Below are 17,911 nucleotides of genomic sequence, written 5' to 3' on the forward strand. Positions count from 1 at the left end.
TCCTATAATGTATTTGCAGACTTTTCTAAGCAGGTGACACTGTTAGGCTTCCCAACGCTAAAGCTTTTTAGAGACATTCATAAGAGGTAGAAACTAAATCTTTACTATATTTCAGAACAGTCAGTTGATACTCACTGAGCAGTTGCGGCTCAGTGATAGATATCTTCCTAGATGAAATCCAGTATTTTTTTCCATGTCCATTCTCTTTGTAATGGATCTCTGAGAACGCAGATGTCTATACACTAATGTCCAAAGTATGAGGAACAAACAGAGTGAACTTGAAGTCCTAGTACATGGGGGCAGTCCAATATTGTTGCCATTACCAAGACTTGTGGGATGAAGCCCATGATTGGAATGTATTGTTAGAAAAATATAAATTGTTTAAAAGAAACAGACCTAACAAAAGAGGAGGTAGAGTTACATTATATGTAAGAAGTCACTACACCACTACAGAAATGCACAAAAACAAAAACGAAAGCCTTTTTTGAATGCATTTGGGTTAATATGATAAGATAACCTTTATTGTCACTTTTTTCTGTGAATGCATTGCTACACATTAGAAATGAAACTCTGTTACCTGCTCTCAAAAGAATATATATATTCATATATATATATATATATATATATATATATATATATATATATATATATATATATATATATATCAATTTTCTTACTTCTTCGTAGGGTTTATGTGTGTTTTTCTTCTAGCCAGGTTTTCCCTACGTAGCCAAGGTTTTTTTGTAGCTCCAGCTCAGTAGAATCTCATCTACTCGGTTCTGGGCTTTTTTCTTTTCTAACACCTAGCAACCTCTCACTGCTAGGTGGGAGACCTAAATAGATTCATTTCTAGCTCGTTAGCTGTCATCAGTAGGCCACACCCATATCCTCCCTGTAAAGGCACAGTATCAATTTTCTTACTTCTTCGTAGGGTTTATGTGTGTTTTTCTTCTAGCCAGGTTTTCCCTACGTAGCCAAGGTTTTTTTGTAGCTCCAGCTCAGTAGAATCTCATCTACTCGGTTCTGGGCTTTTTTCTTTTCTAACACCTAGCAAGCTCTCACTGCTAGGTGGGAGACCTAAATAGATCCATTTCTAGCTCGTTAGCTGTCATCAGTAGGCCACACCCATATCCTCCCTGTAAAGGCACAGTATCAATTTTCTTACTTCTTCGTAGGGTTTGTGTGTGTTTTTCTTCTAGCCAGGTTTTCCCTACGTAGCCAAGGTTTTTTTGTAGCTCCAGCTCAGTAGAATCTCATCTACTCGGTTCTGGGCTATGGGTGTGGCCTACTGATGACAGCTAACGAGCTAGAAATGGATCTATTTAGGTCTCCCACTGGGAGACGTACACACACACATATACGCTACACACACACATACTATGTGTGTGTATATATATGTGTATGTATGTATGTATCAGGTGGATTCTAATATTTTTTACTACTGGTTCTGTGGGCGTGGCTTATTTTGATGGTCATGTGACAGTGAGCATGGCTTGATGGTCATGTGACTGGGTAGGCGTGGCCAACTCAATGTCACTCCTGTCAAGGGATGGCTCGCCTGGCCCCTCCTCTCCCAGCCATTCCTTGTCACACCCAGCCTCAACGTATGTTTTATGTTTATGTTTTATTAAATTTGTATACCGCCCTACTCCCGAAGGACTCAGGGCGGTGAACAGGCACAGAATAAAATACAGAAATACAAAAGTTAGAAACAATTTAAAACCAAATTAAATAATTTAGCCTAAGACAATTAAAAATCCCAATAATTTAAAACAAATTAAAATTTCAATTTAAAAATTTAAAAGAAAGGGGAGAAAATTAGGCCAGGCCGGATTGCTGCAATAGGAGGGTCTTAAGAGCACGGCGGAAAGTGCACAGATCTGGGATCCTCCGTATCTCCGGGGGGAGCTTGTTCCAGATAGTGGGTGCCCCCACAGAGAAGGCCCTCCACCTGGGGGCCGCCAGTCGACACTGCTTGGCTGACGGCACCCGGAGGAGCCCCTCTCTATGAGAGTGTACCGGCTGGTGGGAAGCTGTTTGTGGTAGTAGGCGGTCCCGTAAATAACCAGGTCCTAAGCCATGGAGCGCTCTAAAGGTGGTAACCAAAACCTTGAAGTGCACCCGGAAGACCACCGGGAGCCAGTGCCGCTCACGCAGGAGAAGTGTCCCACAGGAGCTCCATGTTGCTCCCATAACCACCCACACGGCCACACTCTGCACCAGTTAGAGCCTCTGGGTGCTCCTCAAGGGGAGCCCCATGTAGAGAGCATTACAATAGTCCAGGCGGGAGGTGACGAGGGCATGAGTGACTGTGTGTAGGGAGTCCCGATCCAGAAAGGGACGCAACTGGCGAATCAGGCGAACCTGATGAAAAATCCTCCCGGTCACGGCCGTCAAGTGCTCTTCTAAAGACAGCCGTGAATCCAGGAGAACGCCCAAGTTGTGAGCCCTCTCCATGGGGGCCAGTGATTCGCCCCCAATAGTCAGCGATGGCACCAGCTGACTATATCGGGACGTCGGAAACCACAGCCACTCGATCTTGGATGGGTTGAGCCTGAGCCTATTCCTCCCCATCCAGATCCGCACGGCCTCCAGACACCGGGACATCACTTCAAGGGCATCGTTGGGGTGGTCCAGGGTGGAGATGTACAGCTGGGTATCATCAGCGTACTGGTGGTACTTCACCCCAAAACCACGGATGATCTCGCCCAGCGGCTTTACATAAATGTTGAACAGAAGGGATGAGAGGACCGACCCTTGTGGCACCCCACATATGAGGGGCCTCGGGGTCGACCTCTGCCCCCCTGCCAACACAGACTGCAACCGGTCGGAGAGAAAGGAGGAGAACCACCGTAGTACAGTGCCCCCCACCCCTAACTCTTCCAACCGGTGCAGCATGATACCATGGTCGATGGTATCAAAAGCCGCTGAGAGATCTAATAGAACCAAGACAGAGGAGCAACCCCTGTCCCGAGCCCTCCAGAGATCATCAACCAATGCGACCAATGCCGTTTCCGTGCTGTACCCAGGCCTGAAGCCCGACTGGAACAGATCCAGATACGTTGTTTCATCCAGGTACTGGGGGAGCTGTCACGCAACCACACTCTCAACAACCTTTGCCACAAAATGAAGGTTGGAGACTGGACGATAATTAGCCAACACTGCTGAGTCCAGGGAAGGCTTCTGGAGGAGAGGCCTCACCACCGCCTCTTTCAAGGCAGCGGGGAAGTCACCCTCACCCAACGAAGCATTTATAATCCCCTGGAGCCAGCCTTGCATCACCTCCCAGGAAGCCAGCACTAACCAGGAGCGGCACGGGTCCAATAAATAAGTGGTCGCGTTCAGTCTGCCCAGAATCCTGTCCACGTCCTCAGGGGTCACAGGATCAAATCCATCCCAGATAACATTCTCAAGACCTGCCCCAGTCCCTCCCCCTGAGACTACCCAGTCAGAGTCCAAATCTTCCTGGATCTGAGTGATTTTGTCATACAGATACTGAACAAAATCCTCGGCTCTACCCTCCAAGGGGTCCTCCCGCGCTTCCTGGTGGAGCAGGGAGTGGGTCACCCTAAACAGGGCGGCCGGGCGGTTATCTGATGATGCAATAAGAGCAGCAAAATAGCTACATTTCGCTGCTTTTATCGCCACTAGGTAATTCCTAATATGAGATCTTACCAGTGTCCGGTCCGATTCTGAAAGACTGGCCCTCCAGCTACTCTCTAGGTGTCTTTTCCGGCACTTCAACTCCCTCAGCTCCTCCGTGAACCAAGGAGCCAAATGAGATTGGCGCTGGGTCAGAGGCCGCAAAGGTACGACCCGATCCAGAGCTCCAGCAGCCGCCCTATCCCAGGCGGCCACTAGGTCTCCAGCTGAGACGTGTGCCAGAGCCTCAGGAAATGGCCCAAGCTCCATCTGGAACCTGTCAGGTTCTATCAGGTGCCTGGGGCAGAACCATCTTACCGGCTCCACCTCCCTGCGGCGGGGTGCAGCGGTTTGAAGGTCAAGATGAAGGAGAGAGTGATCTGACCATGACAAGGGCTCGGTAACTATATCCCCTATCTCAAGATCACTCAACCACTGTCCAGAGACAAAAACCAGATCCAGCGTGTTTCCCCCCGTGTGGGTAGGGCCATGAATTAACTGGGTCAGGTCCATGGCTGTCATGGAAGCCATGAACTCCCGAGCCATCTCAGACGTCTCACCCATGGATGACAGGTTGAAATCCCCCATGATCATAAGCCTAGGGGTCTCATCTGCCACCGCGGCGATGACGTTGAGTAGCTCGGGCAGGGCTGCTGTCACGTGGCAGGGAGCCAGGTACGTGATCGGCAAACCCATCTGAACCCCGTGATCCCATTTCACAAGGAGGGATTCACAGCCGGCCATCTGAGGAACAGTGGCCTCCCTCGGTCTCAGACCGTCTTTAATGATAACAGCTACCCCCCCACCCCTACCCTGCAACTTCGGCCGATGGAATGAGCGGAAACCTGGTGGGCACATTTCAACGAGAGGGACTCCCCCCTCTTGGCCCAACCAGGTTTCCGTAGTACCTGCCAGGTCCGCTCCCCCCTCCTGAACAAGATCACAAATGAGGGGGGCTTTATTTACTACAGACCTGGCATTGCACAACATCAGCCGAAGGCCAGGGCCCTGAGGATCTGCGCAACCTGGAGAACGAGTGGAGCTTTGGGGGCCGGAGCGCGCCACCGCTCGAAGACAGCGGGCGCGTGCTCCCCTAACATGATATGGCCCTCTACTCCCGCCATATCTACCCCTCCCATCCACAGTATTGATAGTAAAAACTTTATCTGGATGAGCTTTAAACCCCCCCCCCTCGACCCTGGGTCCCCCACCCTCCATGCCGTGCTCCACAGCCATACCCAGCCCTCCCCTTAGTGGGTTATCCCCCATACCCACGGCCCTACTTCTAATCCAACCTTCCCCACCCTGGAACCCCTTAAGAAATTAGCTAAAACTTCATATAAAAAACCCCTCAACCCCCTTTTCACGACATGCCACCTCTCTGGGTTCCAAAACCCTTCATCGAGGTAGGCCTTCGATAACATAGAAGGCCAGGCTTGCGAGAGGGGGGAGTCTCGCAAGGCAAAGAGCTCAGCCGGTGAATACATCCCTAAAAGTCCACCTGGGGAAGATAGAGTAAGGCTAAGGATTCAATGATGGTGAATTTAAAAGGTCCGGGAGAGACAGTCCACCATTTCAGTGCGGATCAGAACCGGGGCTCCACTGTCCTCTCACGGCAGTGGAGAGGAGTCTCAGGCCGATGCCCCGAAAAGCAATGACCAAGCCACCCTCTCACAGCAACTGGTATTGACAGGTCTTATTCGGTGGCAATAGCAGCAAGGTGACTCCCTCGGTGACCGCACCCAGGCTTAAACCTCTCCTCACAGCAACGCATTATAAATGTACTGGGACTGATGATATAGCCGGAAAACGGAGGTCAATTATAGTCAGATCAGGGGTCCAATAAGTCCAAATGCAGTCCAATGCCGGTGCAGATAAGGTCCAGTTTGAATGGCCACAACCCCAACCACGCCCATAACCAGGCCGCGGCAGGAAAGGGGAAAATGGATACAGACCAGGGGGTCAGGCCAGTCACCCAACTTTGCCAAGCCCCCAGTCTCCATAAGGTCTTCTAGTCCCCCTTAGGTCCCTGGTCTTCAGGGGTCAGCAACCGGTCAGACTGCATTCTTCCCTTCCTCCCCTCCGCAGTTGATAACCGACCCTGGTTAAAAAGTCTAAAGTCAGTCTGGAAACAGCCAGGGTAGCGCCGTTCCACCCAGCAGCCGTCGTTTCATCCACAGCCGCCGCTCCAAATGTCGCCGCCGCTGCTGACAGCCGGGAGCCATTTCGGGGTGCTTTTTCGGGGGGGGGGGGTCCAGCGACATATGTTGTTCACCCTTTTTCAGCTTTATTATCTACATACTACAAATGCACTTTCATGGACCACTGAAAGAAGGAAATGGCTCACATGCTTTGCCCAAGGGTGTGATAGGCAACAGGCTTTTAAGGGGCTGCCAGAAAGAAGGGGGGGCAATGTATTTTCCAAAGCACCAGAAGGCAAAACTAGAAGCAATGGATGGAAACCGAACAAAGAGAGAAGCAACCTAAAACTAAGGAGAAACTTCCTGACAGTGTGAACCAATATAGGTGCAGAAATATTTCAGTCATAATTTCACATATAAAATAGCCATTCGTGTAATACAACCTATATATTGTTCAAAACAGTCATTAGTATTATGGCTGATGTTTGACAGCAAGCCTAAAAATCAAAGATTACAAGAGTGCTTCTTTCTCTGTATGTATACAAAACATCACATACCAGGAATAGCATATTAAGATGGACTTATGCAGTGGTGGGTTTCAAAAATTTTTACTACTGGTTCTGTGGGTGTGGCTTGGTGGGCGTGGTGTGGCAGGTGTGACAGGGGAAGGATACTGCAAAATCCCCATTCCCTCTCCAGGGGAAGATTACTTCAAAATCCCCATTCCCTCCCCACCCCACTAACCTGCTCTGGGAAGGAATCAAACTCCCCCATCTTCATTTCCCCAAATAAAATATTACTCATAAGAAAAGCAAGGAAAAATCAAGCTGCTAACAAGGTACCTGCCTGATACTCATTCCACATTCCTGCCAGCTGCATAAAGGAAACTTTGTAAGAAGAAAACAGCTACCAGTGCTTAGAGATAATAGAAAGTGGAAGCCGGAACTTCTGTTCCATTTACAAGCAGGCAGAAAACTCATTCTAGACAGGATATTTCACAATGGAAATTGCCCAAACCTTTTTAGAAACACAAAGCCCATGTTGCACAAACCCCAAAACTTCAAAAACATAGAACCATATAAGAAGCCCTCCTCTAATCCAGTTTGTTGTTCAGCTGACCCAGAAACGAACTGCTGAATGTCACTTTGCTTCTGCAAGCAAAAACCTCCTTCCAGCAGCTGCTTCTTGGCTTGTCAATTTAAAGCAACAGCATCTTTTCCCCCCCACTTCTTTGTCAAGTGAGGCCTGATTTTTTCCTTCTAGCTGATCAGCTGGGAGTCAGGAGGCAGCAAATAGATTGGGAGTGGGGCCAGGCAGAAGTGGTATTTACCGGTTCTCCAAACTACTCAAAATTTCCACTACCGGATTGACAAGGTCTATAGAGTGAATTCTTGGGTGGCGAGGCAAAGGCAATTGCCTAGAGATGTGGTGATCTACTTTACAGATAGAAGAATAAGAAATGATATCTTACAAAAGTCTTTTGTTTCTACTATTCAAGTGGATGGAAGGGAGATTGGGATCTACAAAGAGTTGCCGCCTAAGATGCTAAGAGATAGAAAGGATTTTGGATTTTTGGTGACTGAATTAAAGAAACAACAAATTCCATTTAGATGGGATGCTCCAGTTGGCATAATATTGAGGTATCAAAGAGAGAGATATCGATTAAATACTGTTGAAAAAGCAGAAGAATTTTACTTCAATGTTTTTAAAACTGGCACAACATCTCCACGTACATCCTCAGTGTTACGTATAGAGGAGGGTGAGAAAGAGAAGCAATTTGAACAAGAGCTTGAAGAGCAACGGAAACAGATGGAGGTGGAGGCAATGGAAACTCAGGGAGCAACAGGGGGCTTTTTAGATGAACCGTTGCTGGATCTCCCTATAGAGGCTATAGGTGGACCATCTAAAAATGCAAGAGAAGTGGCAGTGGATCTCGACCTGATGTCGTATGAAGCTAAAGAACAGCGTATAACTCGAGCAGCTTATAAACAAATCACAGAGAAACAACAACAACAGAGGTCTAAGCCACCACAAGATAAGAAGGGAGTCAATGGCAAAACTCAAAAATCCGAAGCTATGGGAGGAGCTAAGCCGAAAACTACCAGTCTCGAACAGAAACTTCAGCAAATGCTCTTAACGCTTCAGGAAACTACAAATGACAATTAAGTTTTTATCTTGGAATGTGAATGGATTGAACTCACCACAGAAAAGGAGGAAAATATTTCATTATCTGAAACAATTTAATAATGATGTTATCTGTCTACAAGAAACTCATATTAGAACACAAGATGGAAAATATTTGATAAATTCTAAATTGGGAGCACAGTTTATAGCCTCAAATTCAGAGAAAAAGAATGGTGTAGTGATTTACATAAATAAAAGATTTCCAGCTAAAATTATAGAAGCAGATGATTGTGGAAGATATATAGCAATTGAACTTTATACATATAATGGTCCAATTTTGGTGATCAGAATCTATGCTCCTAATCAGCAACAAGAAAATTTTTATAAAATATTGTACTCTAAAATAGTACAATGGAATTACAGATCTATCTTACTTATGGGAGATTGGAATGGAGTAATAGATCCCAAAACAGATAAAAGAGTTTGGCAAAATCATGTGTTAAACTACCACAGATCTTCTTTGATATGAAAGAAGATTTGGAATTGAAAGATATATGGAGAGTGCATAACCCAAAAGAATTGGACTTTACTTTTTTCTCAGGTAGACATAGATCCTTCTCTAGGATTGATTTTATTCTACTTACGGCTGATTTACTTTTAAAAACGAAGAAAACAAAGATATTTCCGAGGACTTTAACTGACCATAGCCCGGTATGGATAGAAATAGAAATGGGAAAGAATGAGAGAAGATCATGGAGAGTAAATGAAAACTTGTTTAGATATGAAAAGAATGTAAATGAACTTAAAAAACAAATGAAGGAAGTTTTTGAAATGAATTTGAATAAGGGTACCCCTATTGAAATTGTCTGGGATGCGAGTAAGGTGTATATGCGGGGGGTGCTAATTCATATGAACTCTAAACATAAATTAAATCGACAAAGAAAAAGATTAGAATTGGAAGGAGAGATAAAGAAAAAAGAACAGTTACTCATAAAAAATCCAACAGATGAAAAACTACAAGGAATTATAAAACTTTTGAGAGATCAATTTCAAATGCTTACAGCGGAACAAGCAGCAACTAATTTACAATTTGCGAAACATAATACATTTTGTAACGCTAATAAACCAGGCAGGTGGCTAGCTTACACACTGAGGAAACAACAGAGTACTCGGACTATTGGCAGTATTGAGTATGGAGGGAAGGAAGTTTTTCAACAAAGACTAATCAAAGAAGCCTTCTTAGACTATTATACCAAATTATATACCAAAGACGATATACAGAATGAACTTTTAAATAAATATCTAGAGGAAAGGAGAGTTATGAAAATTTCTAGTGATCAAAAGGAAAGAACGAGCTTACCAATAACAGCTGAGGAGATTATTGTTGCTATTAAACAATTGAAAACAGCTAAAGCTCCAGGAATGGATGGTTTAACTGCAGTGTACTATAAAACTTTACAAGCAGAAATGACTGAACATCTTAAAGACTTATTTTGTAGCATACAACAAGGGGGTAAAATACCCCCTTCATGGAAAACAGCTTTTGTTTCCTTGATACCGAAAGAGGAGGCAGGCTCTACAAAACCGGAAAATTTTAGACCAATATCTCTCCTGAATACGGATTATAAAATTTTTGCAAAAGTATTAGCCAACAGATTAATGCCAGTTATTCAAGAGGTGATTCATCATGATCAAGCAGGATTTATAGAAGACAGATACATGAAGAATAATGTGAGGCAAATTATAGATTTATTGGAATATCTTGAGAAGAATAAACAGATCTCTGCAGTGCTGGTGTTTTTGGATGCGGAGAAGGCCTTTGATCGAGTGAATTGGAACTTTCTATTAAAGACTTTAAGAAAGATGGACTTTGGGGATCAGTTCGTGCAGGTGGTTTCAGCAATTTATCAAGAGAAACAGCATAAATTATTAATGGAAGCTTAACTACAAACTTCAGTATAGAAAAAGGTACAAGGCAAGGTTGTCCATTATCCCCACTGTTGTTTATCTTAACTCTAGAAGTCTTGTTGAACACAATACGGGACTCGAGCACTTTGAATGGAATAGTTATAAGGCAAGAGGATTACAGAATAAGGGCATTTGCAGATGACCTGGTTGTTACCCTAACACAGCCAATGGAATCAATAATTCAGATGAAAGACATTATAGAAGAATATGGTATGGTATCAGGATTTAGACTGAATCAGAAAAAAACCAAAATGATAGTTAAAAATATGACAGAAGATCAAAAGAAGAAACTTGAAAGGAAGGCAGGCTTTGAAATAGTATCAAAGGTGAGATATCTAGGAGTTCAAGTTGCAGATTCAAATATAAAATTGTTCCAAAATAATTATGAGGTGTTGTGGCGAAAAGTACAAAAGGATATGGAAACGTGGAAAAAGCTGCAGCTGTCCTTACTTGGAAGAATAGCAGCAGTGAAAATGAATGTTCTACCTAGATTTTTATTTTTGTTTCAAATGATTCCGGTGCTTAAAAGTGATAAACAGTTGATGGAATGGCAAAAAGGAGTGAATAAATTTGTTTGGAATGAGAAAAAGCCAAGAGTCAAACTGAAAATTATGCAAGATGTTCGTGAAAGGGGTGGTCTTAAACTCCCAAACCTATGACTGTATTATGAAGCAGCAGCGTTGACACAAGCAAGTGATAGGTTTGGAAGGACAAAGACCGGAATATTGAATATAGAGAGTTATGATCTTGAATTTGGTTGGCATGCATATTTATTTTATGAAAATAAAGTGGATAAAGTATTTAATAGCCATATACTTAGAAACTCCTTGATGAGAGTATGGAAGAAGCACCGGTTCAGATGGGATTATAAAATACCGTTGTGGTTGGATCTTGGTCACATTATACGGAATATAAATATAAAGTCACTCGGGGGGGGTTTATACAAAGAAGTACTTTTTAATGATGGGGCAGATGGCAACTAAAGACATTGAATACACTGTTGGAAGAAGGGGTTAATTTAACTTGGTTACAGTATAATCAACTTCAACTGAGATAGAGAGAAGATCAAAAAACTGGTTTAATGTTGCATGAAGAAGAATTGGTTAGACAGATAAAAGAGAAAGGCCCAATGCATATTAAGAGGGTTTATAACGTTTTGTTAGAAAGAGATTCAGAAAATGAATTGGTTAAAGATTGTATGATAAAATGGGCGCAAAATTTTGCAGAACCAGTTATGATGGAAACGTGGGAAAAAATTTGGGTTCAGAATGTTAAATTTACACAATCACAGAATTTGAGGGAAAATTTTTATAAAATGTTTTATAGGTGGCATTTAGATCCTAAGAAATTGTCGTGTATGTATCCTAATGTTCAACCAAAATGTTGGAGATGTGATTGTTTAGATGCTACATATTATCATATATGGTGGACTTGCAAAGAAGTGAAGGCTTTCTGGATAAAAATTTGGTGGGTTATGCAAAATGTTTTGAAGAAAAAACTCCAATTTTCTTCTCAATTGTTCTTATTGGGTATAGTTAAGGATTTTTCAAGGGGTGAGACAAAATTGATATTATATATGGTGACAGCAGCTAGGTTACTGATTGGTCAATATTGGAAAAGGGATGTTTTGCCTACTATTGAAGAATGGACTTTGAAGGTGGCCAGTTTTGCAGAAATGGCGAAGATATCAGCATACTTAAAAGACCGGACTCAAGAGACTTATGCATGGGAGTGGAAGAAATGGATAGATTATGTGCAGAATAAATATCAAACTAGGAAGTACCAGATAGCTTTTATTTGAAATGCATAGTATATAGGGGGTAGAATAGTTCAATGTCATGTAGAAACGTATAGTACACAGGGGGTAGAATAGTTTTGCAGGGCTGATAAAGGGGTTGTCCCTCCTAATTATTCTTGATGCGTATTCCAAATGGCTGGAGGTGGCCATAATGAGGTCAACCAGGACAGACACTGTTGTTAGTGTATTAAACAAAATGTTTGTGACACATGGGTTTCTGGACGTGTTGGTATCAGACAATGGGCCACAATTTACGGCAACAGCATTTGAGGTATTCCTAGTAAACTGAGGAATACATCACGCCCTTGTCGTGCCATTTCACCCTGAAAGTAATGGGCAGGCGAAGCGAATGGTGCTAATGACGAAAGAGGCGTTGACTCGAATGGGTCTAGGGGACTATCAGGAGAAACTTGATAAGTATTTGTTCAACCAACACATCACTCCCTTTGTAGCCACCAGAAAGAGCCCAGCCAAATTACTTATGGGTCGCTTGCTGAGAACAAATTTAGACAGAATACACCTCGATTATTTGACAGAAACCCGCACAGACTGGGAAAGTATGGTCAGAACCTTTGAGCAAAGTGATCTAGTATACGCCCGGTCAACCCATATGGGTGCTGGCACATATTACAGAAGTTATGGGTCCCCGTTCGTACCAGGTGGAGTTCGAGGATGGGTGCCTGTGGCGCCAACATATCAATCAGCTTCGGAGCCTCTGCCTCTGAGCAATTTTGCCTCGTTGCAGTAAACAGCAAACAGCCTGCTTTATTTTCATTTTTGTTTTCAGCATAGCTTGATTAGCACAAGGAAAAAAAATCTGCTCCAGCAATTTACCTCTTTGCAACAAGCAGCAGAGCCCTGCGCAAAACAGCTGAGAGCAACTCAGCTGAGAGTCGGGAGGCTGATCCAATCAACTTGTGCTAATTAGGCTGTGCTGAAGCTGAAAGGAGCTGTTTTTTCTTGCTGTTTGCTTGCAAGGAGGTAACTGCTGGGAGGCAGAAGCCAAAGGGTGGGGGCCAGTGGGTGGGCAGGGCTACATTCGGTGTATAAGACGCACCTAAATTTTTACCCCCTTTTAGGGGGGAAAAAGGTGCATCTTATACTCCGAAAAATATGGTACCTTCTTGCTTGCAATCCCTGTCCTCTGGAACATCTCCCCTAAAATACACCTGGTCCCACTCCCATGTTTAAAAGAGCCTTGAAAACCTGCTCTTTCTCCAGACCTTGGGTTTTCTGTGCTGTACTGTTCTTCATTGGTTGTTCTTCTGCTGTTTTGATTTTTAGATTGCATTTTGTGATTGTTTTTAGTATAGGCCATCCAGGCATTTTAGAGTTGTTAATCATTCCTCCTCCTGCTTATCTTTTTCAGGTATGTGAAAAGTCAACGCCACACCATCCAAGTGGACTACATAGAATATATGGATGAACTGGCTTCTCTGATTGGTGTCAAGCCCAATATATGGTCTTGGTTTATCACAGATCCTAAGCTGGCCCAGGAGCTTTTCTTTGGGCCGTGTACTCCATATCAATATCGCTTGCAAGGACCAGGAAAATGGGAGGGAGCCAGGAAAGCTATCCTAACTCAGCATGAACGGATCTTGAAACCCTTGAGAACCAGGCCAGTTACTCAATCAGACAACAATGCCTCAGTGCCCCTTTGGTTTAAGTTGGTTGGCCTTTTTGTTCTGTTCGCTGCAATTTGGGCTTATTTTTAAGTCCACAGAAGTCCTATTCCCCTAATGCCAATCCCAACCTACATGAATTTTGGCATTACAATTTCATCTTTGTGCCTATAATAATTTACCTATTAAGTCTGCACATATAAACAGACTTTATTTCTCTAAAAGCAGCAAACATTTACTACTTTATGTGTAAGTTTCACCCACAAATGATTGTTAATATTTCTTATTAGGGGACAGTTTTGTGTTATCATTTTATTGATTGTATGATAATAAAGTTCTGTCTGTATCATATATTTCTGTTATCCTTCTATTCATGTGAATCAGTTTCGCTAGATGAGAATGCATTTTCTTAAGCATGAAGCAAAGTAAACTGCCTAAATATAACCTGTACAAATAACATTACTTGGAACTTCTCTAGAAATTTCACTTTCTCTGCAATAAAATATTTGTAAACAGACAGATGCTGTAACTATGTCTGAATGGAAAGAACACTGAACAAAGACATGGAAAAAAAGAGTAATTTTAATATAATGTACCTGTTTCCTTTGTTGCCAAGATTCTCTGATAGATTTCAGAGGTAGAGGTGGGAATGATGTTCCAGATGGGAAAAAAGCTACACTTCTGTACCATTTTCCCAACTCCTCAGTGTTTGCCAAACAGCGTAAATCGTTCCATGGGAATTTTCCAGTTATAATGAATTCAGCTTTGGGTTGTGTTTGCAGGGGGTGGTGGAAAGACATGTGTTGAAATATGGAGTGTTACAGTGTTACCTTCAAAACTCATTGGATTCGATACTCAATGCATTTTGACATGAAAATGTTGTTCCAGTACTTGGCCTTTGTTTAGTACTCAATGCGTTGCTATAGGAAGAGGGGGACAGCTGTGGGGAACAGACAAGAAGTCAGCCATGCTAGGAAGGTCACTGACATAGGAAAAGGGACAGATGGAAAGTTCTTCCCAGCTGAAATAAAGGGTTATATGGTAAGTCACATGATTTGGGACTTGTTTTTTTAGTACTCATCACACCTCCCAGAACCAATTAGTGCAGTGATGGCTAACCTTTTTTTCCTCAGGTGCCAAAAACGTGCATGCCCGCAATAGCGCACACATGTGCCCACATCCATAATGCAATGCCCCACACGCATGCCCCACCCCCTGTGCATGAGTGTGTGCCCCACCTGTGCTCCACAACCCCTGCGCCTTGTTTTGGGCCCAGCAGGCCTCCCTGAAACCTCTGGAGGCAGGAAACGGCCTATTTCTGGACTTCCGGTAGGCCCGTTTTTCACCTTCCCCAGGCTCCAGAGGCTTTCCTGGAGCCTCCAGGAGGGCGAAAATGGCCTCCCCCAGCCCTCCAGAGGCCCTCTGGAGGCCGGAAACAGCCCCTATCCGGACTTCTGGTACTTCCGGGAGGCCCATTTTTCATCCTCCCAGAGCCTCTGCGCAAGCCCTGTACTTACCTGCCATCCAAAATGGGCCGCGTGGAGACTCCTGGGATGGGCGGGGTGGCATGGGCATGTGCACACATCTTCTGCATGCGCAGCAGAGACCTGAAAATCAGCTGGCTGGTGCGTGCGCATGCACGGTGGAGCTGACCTAGGGCAATGGCTCGCATGCTCGCAGAAATGGCTCCGCATGCCACCTGTGACACACGTGCCATAGGTTCGCCATCATGGAATTAGTGCCTAGTACCAAGATACAACTATAGTGAGAAAAGTTGAGAAAATAGTGACCAACTATAGTGAGAAAAGTTGAGGAAATAGTGACCAACTATAGTGAGAAAAGTTGAGGAAATAGTGACCAACAATATTGGCAGTTTGAAACAGATAGTGACAATCAGTAAAAGAATAAGACAGGGTGTCAAACTCAAGGCCCAGGGGCTGGATCTGGTCTGTGGGCCACCCTGGAAACAGTGAAGGAGTGGCCCATGGTGCTTCTGCCAGCAAACCCCCCTCCCCGAGTTCAAACACAACCCTGATGCGGCCCTCAATGAAATTGAGTTTCACACCCCTGATCTAAGAGAATTAACTGGAAATAATTCCTTTTAGAACAAATTCTGCCCTTATTTTGCCATCATTGTGTCACATTTAGAAAAATTCAGAGTATTAGCGGGAACTACTGATAGCACAGTTCACGTTTGAGTTACAGTGCACATGTTCATCTTTACTGCAGCCAAGAACAACCAAGTTAACAAACAAAATATAATTCTTACCATTAATGAACACCCTCCTGTTGAAAAATTAAGATGTACTCCACTAAAATGCACTTAATTTCTATATTTTTTTATTTTGTCTTATACATCAAACAAACATTAAATCTATAGTGGTCTATATCACAGCGCGAGAAGGAACTAAAATTGTCCCATTACATATATAGGATAGCCAAGAAAAATCTATTATGTATACCAAGTGACATGTTTATCATATACATCAGTTTGCAGCTCGGTTTGACATCCAATTATACCATTGACTCCAAGATATATAATAGTCTGTGTCCCCTCGTTCTTTCAGTAATATAGTAAGCCGATCTGATTCTGCACAGTTCATTATTTTCTGAATTACTACTTGTTCGGGTGGGCTGACATCCATCTTCCAGTTTTGGGCCCATGCCAATCTTGCAGCTGTTGTTATATGTAGCAACAGGTACCATGTCATTTTGTTTACATTTTTGGGTCTTATCCCTAATAAAAATACCTCAGGATGCAGTTGTATACGCTGCCCCAACATCTCATTAAGCCATTTCTGAATATTCTTCCAAAATTTCATTGCCTCTTGACAGGTCCACCATTAGTGGAAGTATGTGCTAAAATGCACTTAAGATGATGGCAGTGAGTGGCTCTCATGGCTCTAGAAGCTATTATAGGTAATCCTCATCTTACAACAGCAATGAGGACCAGGATTTCCATTGCTAGGCGATGTAGTCATAAAGTAATCTCACAATCCTGGTTGTTGTCATAACCCCAGAACTATGTGGGTCATTAAGTGGTGGTAATCTCAGGCAAACTGGGCACAGGTGCTAGTAAATGTGGGCAGTAGTGTGGGTGTTCTGTACCCTGGAAGGGCCAGCACTACTGAGCAGGGACAGATAAAAAAAGTGGCAGGACCAGAATCAACTTCTGACTTCCTGCTGGCTTCCCCACTGGGAAGATTTCTCTCATATAAACAACAGAGGAACAAAAGAACAGGTTTTTCCCATTAAAAAATAGATAAAAATAATGAAACTAAATAAAACCAGAAAAATATAAAAACATGAATTTCTTGCAAAATCTATAATCTACAGTAGACTTATGACCTTTAAGTCCATTTGGTATGCTTGTTAGGAAGAATGAACAATAGCTATAAATAATAATGTACAATTTCAAAGCCATTGCTATTTTTTATTCATCTCCCCCCCCCCCAGGTTTTATAACTTTATGGTTTCACAGGAGAACTTAAAAATAAACTTAAACTTGTTTAAGTTTAAAACAAATTGTCAATTCTTTGCTTCATCATACTGAACAATGATGTTATTTTTATTGATATATGTCACCATCTTCCTGTTTCATAGAAAGACAAAAACTAAGGGCTCATCCTGCCAACTGCATCATGAAAATCCTGTAAGAAGTTAGCACCCACCCCTCTCCTAGGAAATGAAAGATTCTAGGAAATATTAAAAAGGCATTTATCTTTAGGGAATATTATATTTTCCCTAAAGGAGAAACATGTTTCTAAAGACAAACTCAGAGCCTCAGCTCCCTGTCCCCCCAGCAGATATTTTGGTGCCAACCTATCTACAAGACAAAGGTTGGGCCAGCTTATCTACAACACAAAAGACATGGCCTTCAGGACATGATAGGATTAGCCCTCACTCAAGATCCAAACCAGGACAAAGTCATTAAGCTATAATAGGATTTCCCAAAGCCCCTTCATTACATCATCACCCAGCAAGATTCAACCAGGCCTGGGACAACTTACAAAGTTATCCCTGCATGGCCCCATGGGAGTCTGACAACCAATACATACATTTCTTAACAGGGACAGGAAGCTCCAAGGCAAGGCCCAAGAGGGAGTATAAATCTATCTCCCTCTCTCACCCATATGCTTTTTTTTTTTTGCCCAGGACCTCAAACCATGTGGTCCTGTTCACCATTAAAACCATCTTTCCAAGCAGTCTCCATGTTTCCAGTGTCTTCCCACTTGAAATTGAACCCAGATTGACATTTCTTCCAACAACTTGGCACCCAAAGATGGGACTCCAAGCTAACTTGACCAATGGACCTGGGAAGCCTCTCTTGCTGGCAGCAGACCCATTGAGTCTGTGGGTGAGTTTTCCCGGATCTTGGCCATTTGGAACAAAAGTTTTAAAGGGGTTTTGTGTGTTGAACTCAAAGGCTGCTTGGAAAGAAGATGAGTACCTCTAAATTTTAATTTTTAAAGCCCAGAAAAGCATGGGAAATGTGTGTAGGCCTATGAGTGAGAGGGCCCTTCTCCCAATCACAGCTGGATCTTGCTCCCTCTGTGCATTTCCTAACCACAAAAAGACCAACAGTTTGGAGAGCATGGGGGATTTGCCAGAGCACA

At 43.3% G+C, this 17,911-nt stretch overlaps 1 protein-coding gene across 1 annotated transcript in view; it reads left to right on the forward strand.

Moving 5' to 3' along the window:
- The window catches only part of LOC139314905 (flavin-containing monooxygenase 5-like), a 65,110-nt gene extending 51,489 nt beyond the window's left edge, over positions 1–13,621 (forward strand). Inside the window, exon 9 of the mRNA XM_070940888.1 lies at positions 13,043–13,621. Coding sequence (XP_070796989.1) covers positions 13,043–13,388 — 346 coding nt within the window. The 3' untranslated portion in view covers positions 13,389–13,621. The remainder of the gene's footprint in view (positions 1–13,042) is intronic.
- Positions 13,622–17,911: the final 4,290 nt, after the last annotated feature.

The sequence above is a fragment of the Pituophis catenifer genome, unplaced genomic scaffold, assembly GCF_029215685.1.
Source record: "Pituophis catenifer annectens isolate HBS135680 unplaced genomic scaffold, rPitCat1.0.hap2 SCAF_3, whole genome shotgun sequence".
NCBI classification, from domain to species: domain Eukaryota; kingdom Metazoa; phylum Chordata; class Lepidosauria; order Squamata; family Colubridae; genus Pituophis; species Pituophis catenifer.